This window comes from Hemitrygon akajei, chromosome 9 (genome assembly GCF_048418815.1).
Source record: "Hemitrygon akajei chromosome 9, sHemAka1.3, whole genome shotgun sequence".
NCBI classification, from domain to species: Eukaryota; Metazoa; Chordata; class Chondrichthyes; order Myliobatiformes; family Dasyatidae; genus Hemitrygon; species Hemitrygon akajei.
In genome coordinates this window covers 49,263,400-49,278,807 of record NC_133132.1, presented here as the reverse complement: position 1 = coordinate 49,278,807, position 15,408 = coordinate 49,263,400, and the positions used below count along the sequence as shown (strand labels likewise).

Sequence of the window (15,408 nt, the reverse complement as noted above, 5' to 3'; positions counted from 1 at the left end):
TAAGCATGTGTGATTGTGATGGACAACTCCAATCCATTGTTTGCCTTTGTCTTATGTTCTTGCAGGAAAACCATTACCATTAATGTAATTGACCGTGAGGAGTATGAAAAGCAAGACAGTTTCTTCATTGCACTTGGTGAACCTGTGTGGATCAGAAGAGGAATGAAAGGTGTGAGAGTAACAAAAGACATTTTGAGAATTCTTTTCTTCTCTGTTTGTGTCCTACTCTCACACTGACTTTCTCCTCTTGCTTTACTATCTAAAGCCTTTGTCATATCTGACTGTTGGGTGTTTTATTTTCCCGTGTTTTTCACATGATGAATGTTGAACTGTCTTTAACTGATCGGAAGTCATTTACTACCTTTATGCATAGTGCATTATTTCAATTGAGATTAGTTTTTGCTTTCGAGCACAAAAATTCCAAGATTACAGGAAAACTTCAAATTTAGATTTCAATTAAATTGATGTTTCACTAAAGAATGCAAAGGAAGAATTAATATGGTGCTGTCATTCAATCTAGTTCACAAGTGCTTGCTCTCAACATTTTGCTTTGGGTTTTCATGAGAGAATTATCTACACAGTTCCTTGTACTAACTTTACTAGAATTCACCACATTACCCTAATGATTGAAATGGTCAATTCATACCTAATGCCAATGCTCTGAGATTGAAATGGTAATGAGTCTCATTTTGTAACCCTCTACTGTTCCATCTTTAAGTTATTTGTCTTACTTTTCTTTATACATTTTGTTCTCTTTACAGCCTTGTTGTTGAATGAGCTAGGTAAGCTTCCTTGTCTTCTGTTTCTTTTAGCTATGCACTTTAGCTGTAACATGCTGGGAATGGAATTGTGTGATTATAGGAGTGTTGAGATTTGGAGGAAGATGCTTCAATTACATTTTCTATCCCTCTGCTGTCCCCAATGTTACATATGATGAATTAACAAAATAAACTTTTTGAAGATGTTTGATACTGATACAATAAAAATAAGCCTGCAGTTGGTGTGCCACTTGCAAAAAGGAAACACAGCTGAGTTATGTATGTACATTCAGGATTAGGTAAGAAAATTAGGCAGGTTGAATTTTTGAAAATACTGGATGCCGTAAATGAAGACAACTAGGTTGTGATATATTTAACTGCTGTGACAGACTCTCCTGCCAAGCATTTGACTCCATCTTCGTTCCTGAATGTTAACTGAGATCAAATCTCAATGCAGGTCCTCAACCTCTAAGCTTAAAACCCTTTTTTTTCATGTCCAGGTACCTTGCTTTAATAATGTAATTTTTATAATCTTGCTCGCCCACACCCTTGCTGTGTAGTTACTTCTGAACATTTTTTTTATATATCCTTGTCAACAACTGTCTTTCATTCTTTATAAAGTGCCCAAAGTGCACAGTGAAATGCACGTAGCTATGTCCCATTCACCTGTCAACCTTGACAATCTGACTGCTGTTTTCCTAATTTGTTCTGATCAACCTCCTGCAGTATATGCTCCTGCCCACCTGTTCTCTAGTTTTATAATCTCTGCGATGTCATTTGGCCTTTGAGTATTCGTTGACCTGCACCTCTGATCCTCCGTGCCTTGAGTTGACCTTCTGGAACCCCTTCCTACAGATTTTTTTTTTACCCCTCATTAAATTTTCAAAAATTTAATGTAGAATGAATTTTCCAAACAGCTCCTTCTAGCTTGTAATCCATTTCTGTATTTTTCTCCTTCTTCAGTGTACCACCCTCACATCCCCAGAATATCAGTTTGAATCAAATATGATGTCAAATATATGATGTAATGATGTAGTGGCAGAAATAAATCCTATTATAAATCGTCCTTTGCTGTACTTTATTGTATCTAACTTCTCATTAAGATCTCCCAGCTGAATATCTACACTTAATATGATGAGGCTTGTGATTTTATTTAAAAAAATCTAAAGTACTGCTTTATATTTGACGAAACATTTCGATCATGACATAATACTAGTGGTTGAGGAAAAACTGGTGGCACCTGCATTCTTTGTGAATACCAATTTCTGCTATGAATGTGGGGAAGATAGTAAATTGCATGAGTAATGTCCACTAAGAGGGAGATTCTGTTAGGATTTATTTTAACTTTCTTGCCACAGTTTCAATGTGAATGCTCTTACAATACACACACATTTTGAACAATAACTTTTTTTGTCATTATTAGGACCCTTCACAAAGACAGGTATGCTGTTTATTAGATTTTGCTTAACTACAATTTCAAATACTTAATGCTTATGTGTTTACAAATTATTCAACTGCACTTTATTTCCATTTTTGCTGAATTTTTGAAGCAAAGTACTTCAATGGTAAGGCTTTCTAAAATTAATATCCATTGCACTGTCAGTATTTGATAAACATCACAGCGCTTTATAACATAGCACCAGGAATTGGGTTATTTTAAAAGCTCGAATTTTCTTGCACATTAGTGTCTAACTTTCAAACAATAAAGGCAATCAAGTAATTAAACTATCAATCTATTTAATTAACCCACTATTTGAGACTAACAGAATGATTTTTTTTTATTGTGGAAAGGATCTGAGCAAGTAAATTATTTCTTCCTATGGATCATTCCCATGTTTATAGGTCATGCTCTCTACAGGAAGGTTCAATTTAGGGACAAACCAGTTCCATCGACTGTCATCTGCTTTGCAGGTATTATCACTTTGTAAATTACTGACTGCACTTCAGTTACCACAGTGGAATTGCACTTAAGGCATTTTTGACTCGTTCAGCAATCTGCACTTCACTCATTGGAAGCAATAATCCATCAAAAGGGAATGAAGCACCATAATTACACTATAATATTCTGTGGTGAATATAAAATGCTGCTTTGCACTTTATAATTGTCATCCTGTTACATGGGTAGCTCTTAGTCAGATCTACTAATGCCACTAGAGTAATTTTTTTGGAAATCCACAATAAGATTTAGCACGAACTTCACAATTCATTGCTTCATTACATGCACTGGTTCTCCAACAGACTGGTTTCTGGATGACCTTTAATTTGTTTTGCTGTTGTGGCATTTTGATGCCAAATTCTGAAATGAATAATGAGTTTATTTGCAATATATAACTACAAACTGTATCATCTTTCCTTCAGCCAAATCACTTTCTCTCCATTTATTTCCAGTTCAGCCAGTACCAGGAAAAATAAGATTTTGAAAAGCTGTGTCATTATTTACAGTAGTGCTTTTAAAGAGGAAGTTTACCTTTACCCATACAAAGTAATATACTTCATAGTGTTAGATGAAGAGATTTGGAAGCAAACTTCTGTGATGTACTTATGTTAGCTTGTACTAATTAGGTTATTGTTCAGTTTCTGTCCTATGTAATCCTTCAATTCATTGTTGAGACCTTTTTTTAGTGTTGATTGGCTTCAAATCATTGTACTTAAAAACAGTCCATAGCAGCTGCATCCCCACGACCACCACCTCCACTATTCCACTCAGTTGAGTAGCACTGGGAAAACTCAATGCACCCAGTTTTCAGATTACTTATACTTCATTGGCACAAACTTTCTATTCCTCGTGATGCGCTGCTCTTGAAAAGTGTATTACACCTTTTTATACTTTCAGTTCAGTGTGAATAAGAAAAAGAAGTCTTTTTGAGTCTAAAATAGTTTTATTAATCTCAGAATGGTGACAGCACAGAAAGCCCATTTGGCCTTGTCTGTCTCACCTCTCTGCAAGAATTATGCAGCTAGTCCTATCCTCCTGCCCTCCTTGTAACCCCCAAGTTCTTTGCAGATCTCAGGTTCTTCAATGCATTTTTGAATGAACTTAAATCCTGCTGAGTTCATAAAATGAGATAAATTGGAATGCTTTAAAGGTCAGTAAGAAATGGTATTTTTATACAGGTTTGGTTACCTAGGATTTCCTAGTTAGCTGTATGACTTTACATGTGGGCAATAATGTGTAAATAACGTTGTTAGTGTAAACAGCCAGGGTGGAAATTAGGGCAACAGTTATATATGAGGCATTGTTTGTATAAAATAAACTTATAAGAAGTCTCTATTTTGGACAGACATGCCTCAAGAATTGTATGGCCTGTACACAATGGGAAAATCTAGAATTGGATTATTTCTTGAATTTAAAAACTATAGGGTTATGCAAGTATGTTGCACCTCTTGTAACTTTGTGCAATGGCATTTAAATCACAGGACTTTGTGGTAGCTTTTGCATGATGAATAGCATCATTTGAGCTTTTATTTAAACTCATGGATGCCCTGTTATTCTGTAATTCCTGTAATACAAGGTAGTAAAGCACTTCATACATATTTCCATGGAAATTAGTTATTTCAAACTTTGATGTCATGGCCATTATATCCTTTTGGCTACTATCCCGGTGTTTATGGTGGGTTCATCCTCTCCAGCCGTTCCACTGAAATTCTAGATGATATTGATAGGAAAATTTGAAGTGAGTAGAAGCCTGAATCACAGTGGACTCACCTCCAGCATCACCTACCTGGTGAAAAAGTTGGATGCTTCTTTACCATGAGAACTTGCTCCTTTCAAGATTAAGGTCCCTGTACTTGCCTTAATGCACAAGGGGAAAGATCCAGTACTTTCTGAAATACTCCCTTCACTCTTTGCTGGCATCAACTCTTTTCCCAAACCCCACTCTAATCCCAAGTTGGATCAACCAACCAACACTGAATCATATCTTCAACCACATTAGTTTACAGTTATGTGTTAAATCTGAAGCAAAACATTCACTTCTGATTTCTGTACAAAGTAATCAAAATTAATTTTGATGCTCACATACTTGAATATTGTTTTTACTTGGGCTTTGATCTATTTCTTGAAGCCAATGATCACCACCTGGTGATCAGGACCCTGGTCAGGCCCCACTTGAAATTCTGTGCTCAGTTCTGGTCACCTCACTACAGGAAGGATGTGGAAACTATAGAAAGGGTGCAGAGGAGATTTACAAGGATGTTGCCTGGATTGAGGAGCATGCCTTATGAGAATAGGTTGAGTATACTCGGCCTTTTCTCCTTGGAGCGACGGAGGATGAGAGGTGACCTGATAGAGTTGTATAAGATGATGAGAGGCATTGATTGTGTGGATAGTCAGAGGCTTTTTCCCCAAGACTGAAATGTCTAGCACGAGAGGGCACAGCTTTAAGGTACAGCTTGTAAGTAGGTACAGAGGAGATGTCAGGGGTATGTTTTTTTTTTACACAGAGGTGAGTGCATAGAATGGGCTGTCGGCGACAGTGGTGAAGCCGGATACAATAGGGTCCTTTAAGAGACTCCTGGATAGGTACGTGGAGCTTAGAAAAATAGAGGGCTATGGGTAACCTTAGGTAATTTCTAAGTACATGTTTGGTATGGCATTCTGAGCTGAAGGGCCTGGATTGTGCTGTAGGTTTTCTATGTTTCTACACCTTCAAGTGAAGGCAGAATGCCAGATTAAGAATCTCAATGATTTTTGATACTTGACAACAGAAGACACAAAGAGGAATAACTTAGTCCCAAATTCGAAGTGTGAGCTTGCTCTTCCAGTGCTTCAACAAATGAAAGCCAGCAATGCTCATGCTGTACTGAGGTTGCATTTTGCACTGTGATGCAAACAAATACCCATGCAGCAGCTCTCCCAATACTTGCCTTATATTTTCTGTTTTATTACATTGAAACTGTCTGCCCCAACAGATTGGACCCATCAAGTGGGCATGCAGATTCAGAGATGTCCTCCATCTGATAAAATGTCCATCATTGCACCATATGCAGCAATAAATTAAACCCAGCTGGTTTTGAAATTGGAATTTTATACATCTGACAACATGTCACTGAGAAATGAATATCTACAATTTGGATAATTCTCACTCAGAAAAAAAAGTGGTATAATTGTTACAATATGGTTGACTTCTTCCCCTGAAGGTGTCATCAAAACAGGACTGCAAGGTTATATTTTTTCCCCCCTGGGATATTAGTCTAAACAGCCCAAAATCAGTATTACAATATTTTATGCATTTAAAATTCAAATTAACAATTTGTTTTTATTTTACCTTTGTTCTATTTGCACAAAATATTAAATCAGTTTGTGTTCTGAATTTTATGCTTGATGCTAACTACTACTATCATAATTACAGCACTAATTTGCTGCAACGTTGGCCAACTCTAGTCTATAAATTTCAACTAGTAGAACTTAAAATTAGATCCTCTGCTATTTAAGTGACCTGGGTAGTTGGACTTAAGCTGAATAATTGAAATTGTGCCTTTAGTTTCCTTATTAAAGTTAGATGTAAAAGTCTTGTGCTCGTTGCTGTTACAGCAGGATAGAAGAGCTTGCCTAATCCTCAGAAATAGATCAAAGCACACTGTGCACCAAGGCTAGCTGTTAAATGAGATGGTATTAGAAAGGAATCTATAAGCCGGATTAACTATATAGTTATAAATTATTACATTGTTTTACTGTTTACTATTTATGAGATCACATAGAATCAGTTGAAATCATGTAGTGGTTTGCAGTGTATTAGTAAACAAAGCTGAAGAAGAGAAAAGTGGTTTTGGAAAAACATGTTTTGATAACTAATATATCTGTGGATTTGTTTTTTTGTTACTGACTTAACAAGTCATCTTTTTACCACCCATAGCAAACATCTTCCATAATGTTCCAACTTGTCCATTTCAGAGATTATTTATCATTCTTTGTTGATCTTTTGTGCAAGACATTTCTACACTAATTATTCCTCTTTATATAAAATTTGTCTGTCTTGATCTGGGTTGTTTATGAATTATTAGATATATATTGGAAAGAAATGTAGTGATAACTGTACTGTGGCACAAGCCATTTGTAAAAATCTTAAAATTCCAAGGATAAGGTAATTTGAAAGTCATCCTGCAAAAAATTGAAGTAAGGCACAATTTTTTTAAAAAAGTTATGGTATGGTAAGTGCCGTAAAGGTTGCAAGCAATGTGTAAACTTAAAGACATATATTTACAGTTTTTGTTTCTGCTATCTAGTTATATAATTATGTTGCAGGTAATACTGAAGATAAAAAGGCCATATCAAACAAAGATGAGGAAGAGCAGCGGATTGCAGAAATGGGCCGTCCAGTTCTGGGAGAAAATATGAAGTTGGAAATCGTAATTGAAGAATCTTATGAATTTAAGGTACTAAATGTCAGTTTTAAAAAAGATTATGGTCATTAAGTTGTTATGTTTAGAAGGCAATACTAGGAAAACCAATGGAGCAAGGTGATTATGGTCATGCTTTCCAGTCAACTTTACATTCTTTGTAGTAATGATGGACACCTTTTGCATTCCAGACTATATTGAATTCCACCATGGTCCAGCTAATCCTGGTGATGATTGTGAAACATAGAGTTGCAATATAATGTTCAGGTCTATATTCCAAGTAGCAACAAAGACCATAATGTGAATTAGCAGTTGTTTGGATGATGGCTTGTATGGGGAGGTGGGGAAGGAGGGATGAGTGTAGGTATGCAGTTGGGTAGATCAGTAGTTTTGATATATGATGGATAAAAGCCGATGATTAAACAGAGGATTTTGCAATTTTAGAGAAAGTTGGTTAAATTTCAAAGGTATGATAGTAGAAGGGAGTAAATTTAGATGAAGCAGTTTGCATGGAACTGGTTAGAGGTGGCTTGATCTGTTCTATAGAGAAGCAAGGCCACATGAAATGAAGTTATTGAAGGTCACTGAAAGTATGGCAGTATTTTGAAAGAGATTTGAAAAGGATCAGGGCAGTAAGTTAAATGCTGTTGTTAATGAAGGGGAATTGCTGGTTGTGGAAAATAGAAGCTAATGGTGTAGAAAATAACATACTGTTTTGGGTAGAAGATCTGCTTCCTGTTAGCTAGTCAGAGGTGTAATAAGTGAATCCTTTTCTGGTCAGTGAAATGTAATGGGGTGGTCTGCCAGAGGAATTGGTCCTGGAATCATATTTATTTCTATAAACAACAACTTGAATAAAAGCAATGAAGGTATTGCGTAATTTGGTTGAAGTACAATAGTTCAGAAAGCAAGTTGAAGAGAGGATATGGAGGTTACAGTGGAATAGACTGAGTCAATGTGGGAAAAATATGAAATTGCCATTCTAGGCAAGAAAAATTGGATTCCAGTTAATTGCTATCAATTAATCGGGTAGCCAATTATTTGGGGACAACACTTAATGAACAAAAACTAATCAAGAAATTAGTCAGGCATCCCTTTGTTTATTTAGGACACTATTCCTAACAGCCTGTAACTTGCACCTGTACTGTACACTTGTTCGACTCAATGCAGTGCTTTGGGCAAACAGTTTTTCAAATGGCATCAGCTGCATATGTTTGTGTTCTAAAAACCATGATTTTTGTCACAAACAATTGGTAATAAATAAGCAGTAAGATAAATCAGAACTGATTTGCTCACCACGGTTTCAAGCTTGCAGATGTTAGAATTAGTCGGGAGTGAAAATGAAATGATTTTACTAATTCAAGTTAGAAACTACAAAGAATTTGAAGGTATCAACAATCATCTTGAATGTTACAGTGAAAATGAAGATTTGGAGGATGCAATCATCGATAGCATTGTACAAAGGCAGTCCATTACCTGCATTAGGTGTCTGTGCTAATTTTGTTCATTTACTGTCAAAAGAATGCAACACAGGTGAATTCCGTAATTACAAACTAATACACATTTTTATGGTACTAGAGCTAATTGGTTTGGTATTTCATTTAAATCCATAATTTGTTACTCAGTTTGTCTTTTTAATACCTTTTTAAAATATTTCCACACAACTTCAGCTAATTGGGACAGCCACTTAAATAAACCAAAAGGTACTGGTCCCGGATGTGTCCCAATTAACTGAAATCTGCTGTATTATCTAAATGGTGAGATTGCAGAACTGACCTATAAAAGGTTGACATCAGGGTCAGATATGTTATCATTGTTGTAAAATTTGTTGTTTTGTGACAGCAGTACAGTGCAAGACATGAAATACAACATGAATAGTGCAAACTGGAAGAATGAGTTTGTTCACGGGTGTGTAGACCATTAAGAAATCTGATAGAGGGAAAGAAGCTGTTCTTAAAATATTGAGTGTGTGTCTTCAGGCTCTTGTACTTTCTGATAGTAGTAATGAGAATGGGGCATGTCCTGGATGATCAAGGTTTTTAATGATAGATACTGCCTTGAGACACCACATTTTGAAGAGGTCCTTGATGGTTGGGAGAGTTGTGCCTGTGACAGATCTGGCTGAGTCTACAGCCCTCTTTCAATCCTGTGCATTGGTGTCTCCTTACCAGATGGTGATGCAACCAATCAGAATGTTCCCAGAATACATATGTAGAAATTTGCTAGTCTTTTGTGACATAAAAAACTTCAGAAACATCTAATAAAAATAGTTGCTAACATGCCATTTTAATGATTTCATTAATATGCTGGGCTCAGGATAGATCCTCTGAGATATTGAAGCCCAGCAGCTTGAAGCTACTCACCTTTTCCACCACTGACTGCTCAATGAGGACTGGTGTGTATTCTCCCAACTTCCCCCTTCCTGAAATCCACAGTCAACTCCTTGGTCCTGCTGATGTTGAATGTGAGGTTGTTGTTGTAACACCTCTCGACCATCTTACTCCTGTATGCTGCCCTGTTGCCATTTGTGATTCAGTCAGCATCAATGGTGTCATCGGTAAATTTATAGATGGCAATTGACTTGTGCCTAGCTGCATATTTATGAGTAGAGAGAGTAATCAGCCAAGCACACATTTTTAAGGTACATCATCTGCATTGAGTCAACAAGAAGATTTTATTGCTGATCTGCACTAACTGTGGACTCCCAATGAGGAAGTTAATGACCTGATTTGGAGGGATGTGCAGAGACCCACGTTTTGAAGCTTGTTGATTATTATTAATGGCATGATTGTGTTGAATGGTGAGCTGTAATCAGTTAACAACAGCCTGGCATATGTATTGTTGTTCAGGTGGTCCAAAGCCAAGCAGAGAACCTGTGAGACTGAATCCGCAGTAGACCTGTTGAGGCAGTAGGGAAATTGCAGTGGGCAAGAGTTCATTCTAGGCATGACACTTCTTAAAGCACTTCATTTCAGTAGATGCAAGTGCTTCCAAGCAATAGTTGTAGAGGCAGCTCACCCTGTTCTTCTTGGGCACCAGTAAGATGTCCTTTTGAAGCAGGTGGAAACCTCTGACTGCAGCAGTAAGAAGTTGAAGATATCCTTAAATATTCCAGCCATTTGGTTAGACAGGTTTTCAGTACCCTGCCTGACACCTTGCAAGGGTTCACCTTAAACGATGTTCTGATGTTGGGTTCTGAGACTGAAGATTCAAGATTGTGTACAGGAAATAATATTAAACAAGTGTAAAGGAGAACAAAATAATTGTTACTCTGTATCCAAAAAAATGAAAGATAAAGAACAGAATAATAATAAAAAACATAATAAATATAATTCCTTAAGATAGCTTATATAGATAGTTTGAACACAGGATCACCAGGTGTCCTGATGATTCACACAGGTGTGGTTTTATTCTCCCTTTCAAAGCATGCATAAAAGGTGTTGAATTCATCAGAGAATGAAGCATTACTGCCATCTATGCTGTTAGGTCCTTTGTTATAGAAAGTAATAGCATGCATGCCCTGCCACAGCTGGCATCAATGTGATTATATCTCTGATTTCACATGGAATTGCCTTTTGATCTCACGATAGCCCTTTGTTGGTTGTATCTGGAATTTTTGTAGGGTTTTGGTAAGCTAGCCTTGAATGCCACGGATCCAGCCCCCAGCAGAATGTGAATCTCCCAGTTCATCCACAGCTTCTGGTTTGGGTATGTTCGGAATGCTCTTGAAGGCATGCACACATCCATACAGGTCTTGATGAAGTTAGTGACAGCTATGGCATATTCATTCAGGTCTGAAGAACAATCTGTGAATATGGTCCAGTGCACCAATTTAAAGCAGTGCTGTAAATGCTGTTCTGCCTCCCTTGATCATGCATTTACAGTCCTTGCCAGTGATGCTGTGGTCCTCAGTCTCTGACTATGTACTGGGTGTATAGGTACAGCCAGATGATTGAACTTGCCAAAGTGTGGCGATAGGATGGCACGGTAAGCATTCTTAATGATGTACTGGCTTATCTTGTTCCATAGGTGGCATATTGGTGGTAGCTTTACAGAAACTTTAAGCTGGCCTGGATGAAGTTCTCTGCAATGATTGGGAAGGAATCAGAGTGTGTAATCTCGTGACTGTTGATCACAGTGCTGTGCTCTTCTAGTGCCATCTTGATGTTTACCGGGGTGGAATGTATACTGCAACCAGGATGACAGTGGAGAACTCACTTGACAGATAAAATGCTTGACACTTGAAGACAAGACCATCATGTCTGTGCACCACGCTAAGCTAATTTTGAAGCAAATGCCACTGCCTCTGACTGTATGTGATGCCACTTCCGTGAAGTGGAAAGTGAAGCCTTTGGGCTGGAATGCTGAAGCTGGGGTTGAGCCATGTTCCTGTGAAGTAGAGTACACAGCAGTCCCTGATGTCCCTCTGCTACTCCAAACTTGCTCTAAGGTCTTCAATTTTATTTTCCAGAAGCTGTACATTCACCAGGAGAATGGTGAGGGGGGAGTGGAAGGAGTAGCAGTCTGGGAGGAGATTAGAATCCTGCAGTTCAGTTTTACCAGAAGCCCTCACCAACAGCTGTTTCCTCAGACAATCATGAGGCTCCCTCAGTTTCCAACTGCTACATTCCCTCTTTGGGTGGTCTGCACCCTGAGCAGCACTGATTTTAAAGATCAGTAGCCTTAAACAACTTGAAATAGCATCGCTTACTACAGTGTCTGTAGCTGCAGATTTCACCTGCAGTAGTTCTGAAAAGGATTATTTAATGATTCTCTTGAAAGCTGCACACAAAAAGTCGCCAGCGCCATCTTGGGATGCAGGTACAGCAAAAAGCAGTGTGATTTATTGCTAGAGGCATTAACATGTTGTATTTCCATTATAAAGGGGTTTCTTAGCCCACCAGCTTGCAAAGTAATCATATCAGTCTTTACTCAAACATTAACTGGCTATCTGTGTACAATACAGGACAGTAGTGCATTGGAGCAGTCTCAGAAGAGATAGTATTAGAATGGGCAGTATGCTTTAAATTTTGATCTTCTGTTCTTGTAGCATCTAGAAATTAAATGTATAGGTGTTGACAACACACAAAATGCTGGAGGAACTCGGCGGGTCAGGCAGCATCTTTGGAATAGAGTACAGTTGATTTTTGGGCCAAGACCCTTCAGCAGGAGAACTGGAGAAAAAAGATGAGTCAGAGTTAGAAGGGAGGAGATGAAAAAACACAAGGTGATAGGTGAAAATGAGAGAGGGAAGGGGTGAAGTAAAGAGCTGGAAAGTTGATTGGTGAAAGTGATACAGGGCTGGAGAAGGGGGAAATCTGATCGTAGAGGATAGAAGGTCATGGAAGAAAGGGAAGGGGAAGGAGCCCCCTCCCCTCATCTCCTTGCCTACCCATTGCCTCTCTCCGGTGCTCCTCCCCCTTCTTTCTTTCATGACCTTCTGTTCCCTCCTGTCCTTGTGCTAAAATGACCAGCGATGTGCTTGATAATGGCTAACATTTCACTGAGATCTTTTATTAATGGAGATCCACTGAAACTTCATTTTACTTTTTTAGCTGCTTCATGACTTGTATTTGTTTTCATGTATGTATACAACAGTCTTGGGGAAAATCATCCACTAAGCATCATTAATTTGACAGCTAGTGAAAGAGCACTTGTGTGACAAGCTGAACTCACAACCATTATGCTATATTTCATTACCATTTGCTTCACAGCTATAACCTATTTATATGTAAAGGATTATGTAGAATGATGCATTACTCATAAAATATCTTAAATATAATTCATTTATTTTATAAAAACCCCATTGTTCTTTCTATAACTGCAACACTTGGCTTAATACATTTTAAATGTACTTATTGTAATAGATACATCTATATCCAATCCATTTAAAAACTGATTTAATGCAGTAAGATGCAGCAAGTCAATAAAACTTAAGAGCCTATTTGTAAGCATGAAGTTTTAATCTTGTAAAGATCCTGTAGTAATGGCATATTGGTATGTACATGATGAATGAATTGAAGTGTTTGACAGGCTAACTTAATTATATTGTAGAGTATGTTACCACTTCAGTTTGCTCTTCCCAATTGTTCTATGTTGCTATTCCTTCAAATCTTGGATATAATCAAACCTGGTTAAATTTGTTATTTCTTTACATCTATCCATCCCCAGTATATTTGTTGCTTTTCACGATGGGCCATTCCAGTTGTCAATTTCAGTTATCTAAGCTTTTCCTTCTGTAACACATAAGCTTCTGCACACAGGATACTCCTGCAGGCTTATTTGTTCTTTGCATCTAAATGCTATCCAAAACTTAGCAGGTTTTGTTGCCTCTTAAGACCGTAAAGGTAATTAGTCATCAGTGTAAGCTGTGTTGTTCACATCCCTGTGTTGCTTCTTCTGCCAGAATGCTCTTGATTTCCAAAATATTTCCAAATGTCTCCTGTGACCTGTTTCCCAACTGGAAAAGGAATTATAAAACTTTACACATACACACTCGGTGGCTACTTTATTAACAACACCTGCTTGTTACTGCAATATCTCATCAGCCAATCATCTGGCATCAACTCAATGCATAAAAGCATAGAGGCATGGTCGATAAGTTTGTTTTTCAGTCCAAACATAAGAATGGGGAAGAAATGTGATCTAAATGACTTTGCCCATGGAATAATTGTTGGTACCAGGCATGGTGGTTTGAATATCTAAGCAACTGTTGATCTGGGATTTTCATGCACAGCACCCTCTAGAGTTTACAGAGAACAGTGAAAAACAAAAAAAATCCATGGTAAGCTGTGGTTTTGTGGGTGAAAACATCTTGTTAATAAGAGGTCACAGAAGAATAGCCGGGCTAGTTCAAGCTGACAGGAAGGCGACAGTAACTCAGATAACCATATGTTACAACAGTGGTGTATCAAAGAGCATCTTTGAATCCAGAACACATTGAACCTTACAGCAACAGAAGACCGCAAACAATCACTTAGTAGCCACTTTATTAGGTATGGGGGGTGGGGGTACGTAATAAAGTAGCCACCGAGTGTATAAACCTGCCTCTTTCTCCGTCATTCAATTTTTGTGATACTTATTTTCTTTCTCGTGTCAACTTTTAAAGCCTTTGAAAGCCAATATTTGAGGAGCTCCATTGAATTCTCAGTTCCTTGTTTGAGTCATTTTGCACTCCTTTTGATAATCTCCCATTAGTAAAGTGCAAAAAAGAAGGATGAATGAACTCTGCTTGGCTCAGTTACTTGTACTCTTTACAGTACTAAGTAGTCATTTTAAATCTTATTCCAGCCAGCACTGAGAGAAAGCTAGTTATGCTGAGCTATCATCCTTCAGATAAAATATGCCAAATCTGTCTGTTCAGAGTGGATACAAATGATACTGTGGCACCCATTAAGAAAACAAATTGGTTCTCCTAGAGAAATACATATAACTTGCTCATTGTCAAAGAAAAATTGGCTATTGAATCATTAATCGTGATAAATGCAAATTGATCAACAACAATAGCCATTCTTCAAAAGGAATCCATTATTTTAAAGCACTAAAGAATAATTGAGAGCAAGAAGGCAAACATTGCGATTCCAAAACAATAACCTGGATGGTGGGGTCCTTCATGATCTCGTCAATATCAATATCCTTTATCAACATGGGGGTCTCTTCTTTACCAATATCATTTATTATGGTAACTTCTATATAGGATGTAATATCTGTCCTTTGATCAAGTCAAGTCACTTTTATTGTCATTTCGACCATAACTGCTGGTACAGTACATAGTAAAAATGAGACAACGCTTTTCTGGACCATGGTGTTACGTGACACAGTACAAAAACTAGACTGAACTACGTAAAAAGAAAAACAACACAGAAAAAGCTACACTAGACTACAGACCTACACAGGACTACATAAAGAGCACAAAAACAGTGCAGGGAGTACAATAAATAATAAACAGGACAATAGGGCAAGGTGTCAGTTCAGGCTTCGGGTAGCTTGGGGGAAGAAACTGTTACATAGTCTGGCTGTGAGAGCCCGAATGCTTAGGAGCCTTTTCCCAGATGGCAGGAGGGAGAAGAGATTGTATGAGGGGTGCATGGGGTCCTTCATAATGCTGTTTCCTTTGTGGATGCAGCGTGTAGTGTAAATGTCCGTGACGGCGGGGAGAGAGACCCCAATGATCTTCTCAACTGACCTCACTATCCGCTGCAGGGTCTTGCGATCCGAGATGGTGCAATTTCCGAACCAGGCAGTGATGCAGCTGCTCAGGATGCTCTCAATACAACCCCTGTAGAATGTGATGAGGATGGGGGGGTGGGAG

The 15,408-nt window shown here is 37.9% G+C and overlaps 1 protein-coding gene across 9 annotated transcripts in view; it reads left to right on the top strand.

Moving 5' to 3' along the window:
• Window positions 1–15,408, top strand: part of LOC140733095 (sodium/calcium exchanger 1-like) — a 225,677-nt gene that overhangs the window by 156,333 nt on the left and 53,936 nt on the right. For 5 of the 9 annotated variants that reach the window (XM_073055944.1, XM_073055940.1, XM_073055943.1 and 2 more), the window contains 5 exons: window positions 762–782; window positions 2,182–2,199; window positions 2,309–2,323; window positions 2,601–2,669; window positions 7,003–7,133. In XM_073055944.1, coding sequence (XP_072912045.1) covers window positions 762–782; window positions 2,182–2,199; window positions 2,309–2,323; window positions 2,601–2,669; window positions 7,003–7,133 — 254 coding nt within the window. Of the gene's footprint in view, window positions 1–65; window positions 170–761; window positions 783–2,181; window positions 2,200–2,308; window positions 2,324–2,600; window positions 2,670–7,002; window positions 7,134–15,408 lie in introns of all 9 variants that reach the window. The other 4 variants (XM_073055948.1, XM_073055949.1, XM_073055946.1 and 1 more) reach the window with 3 other exon arrangements.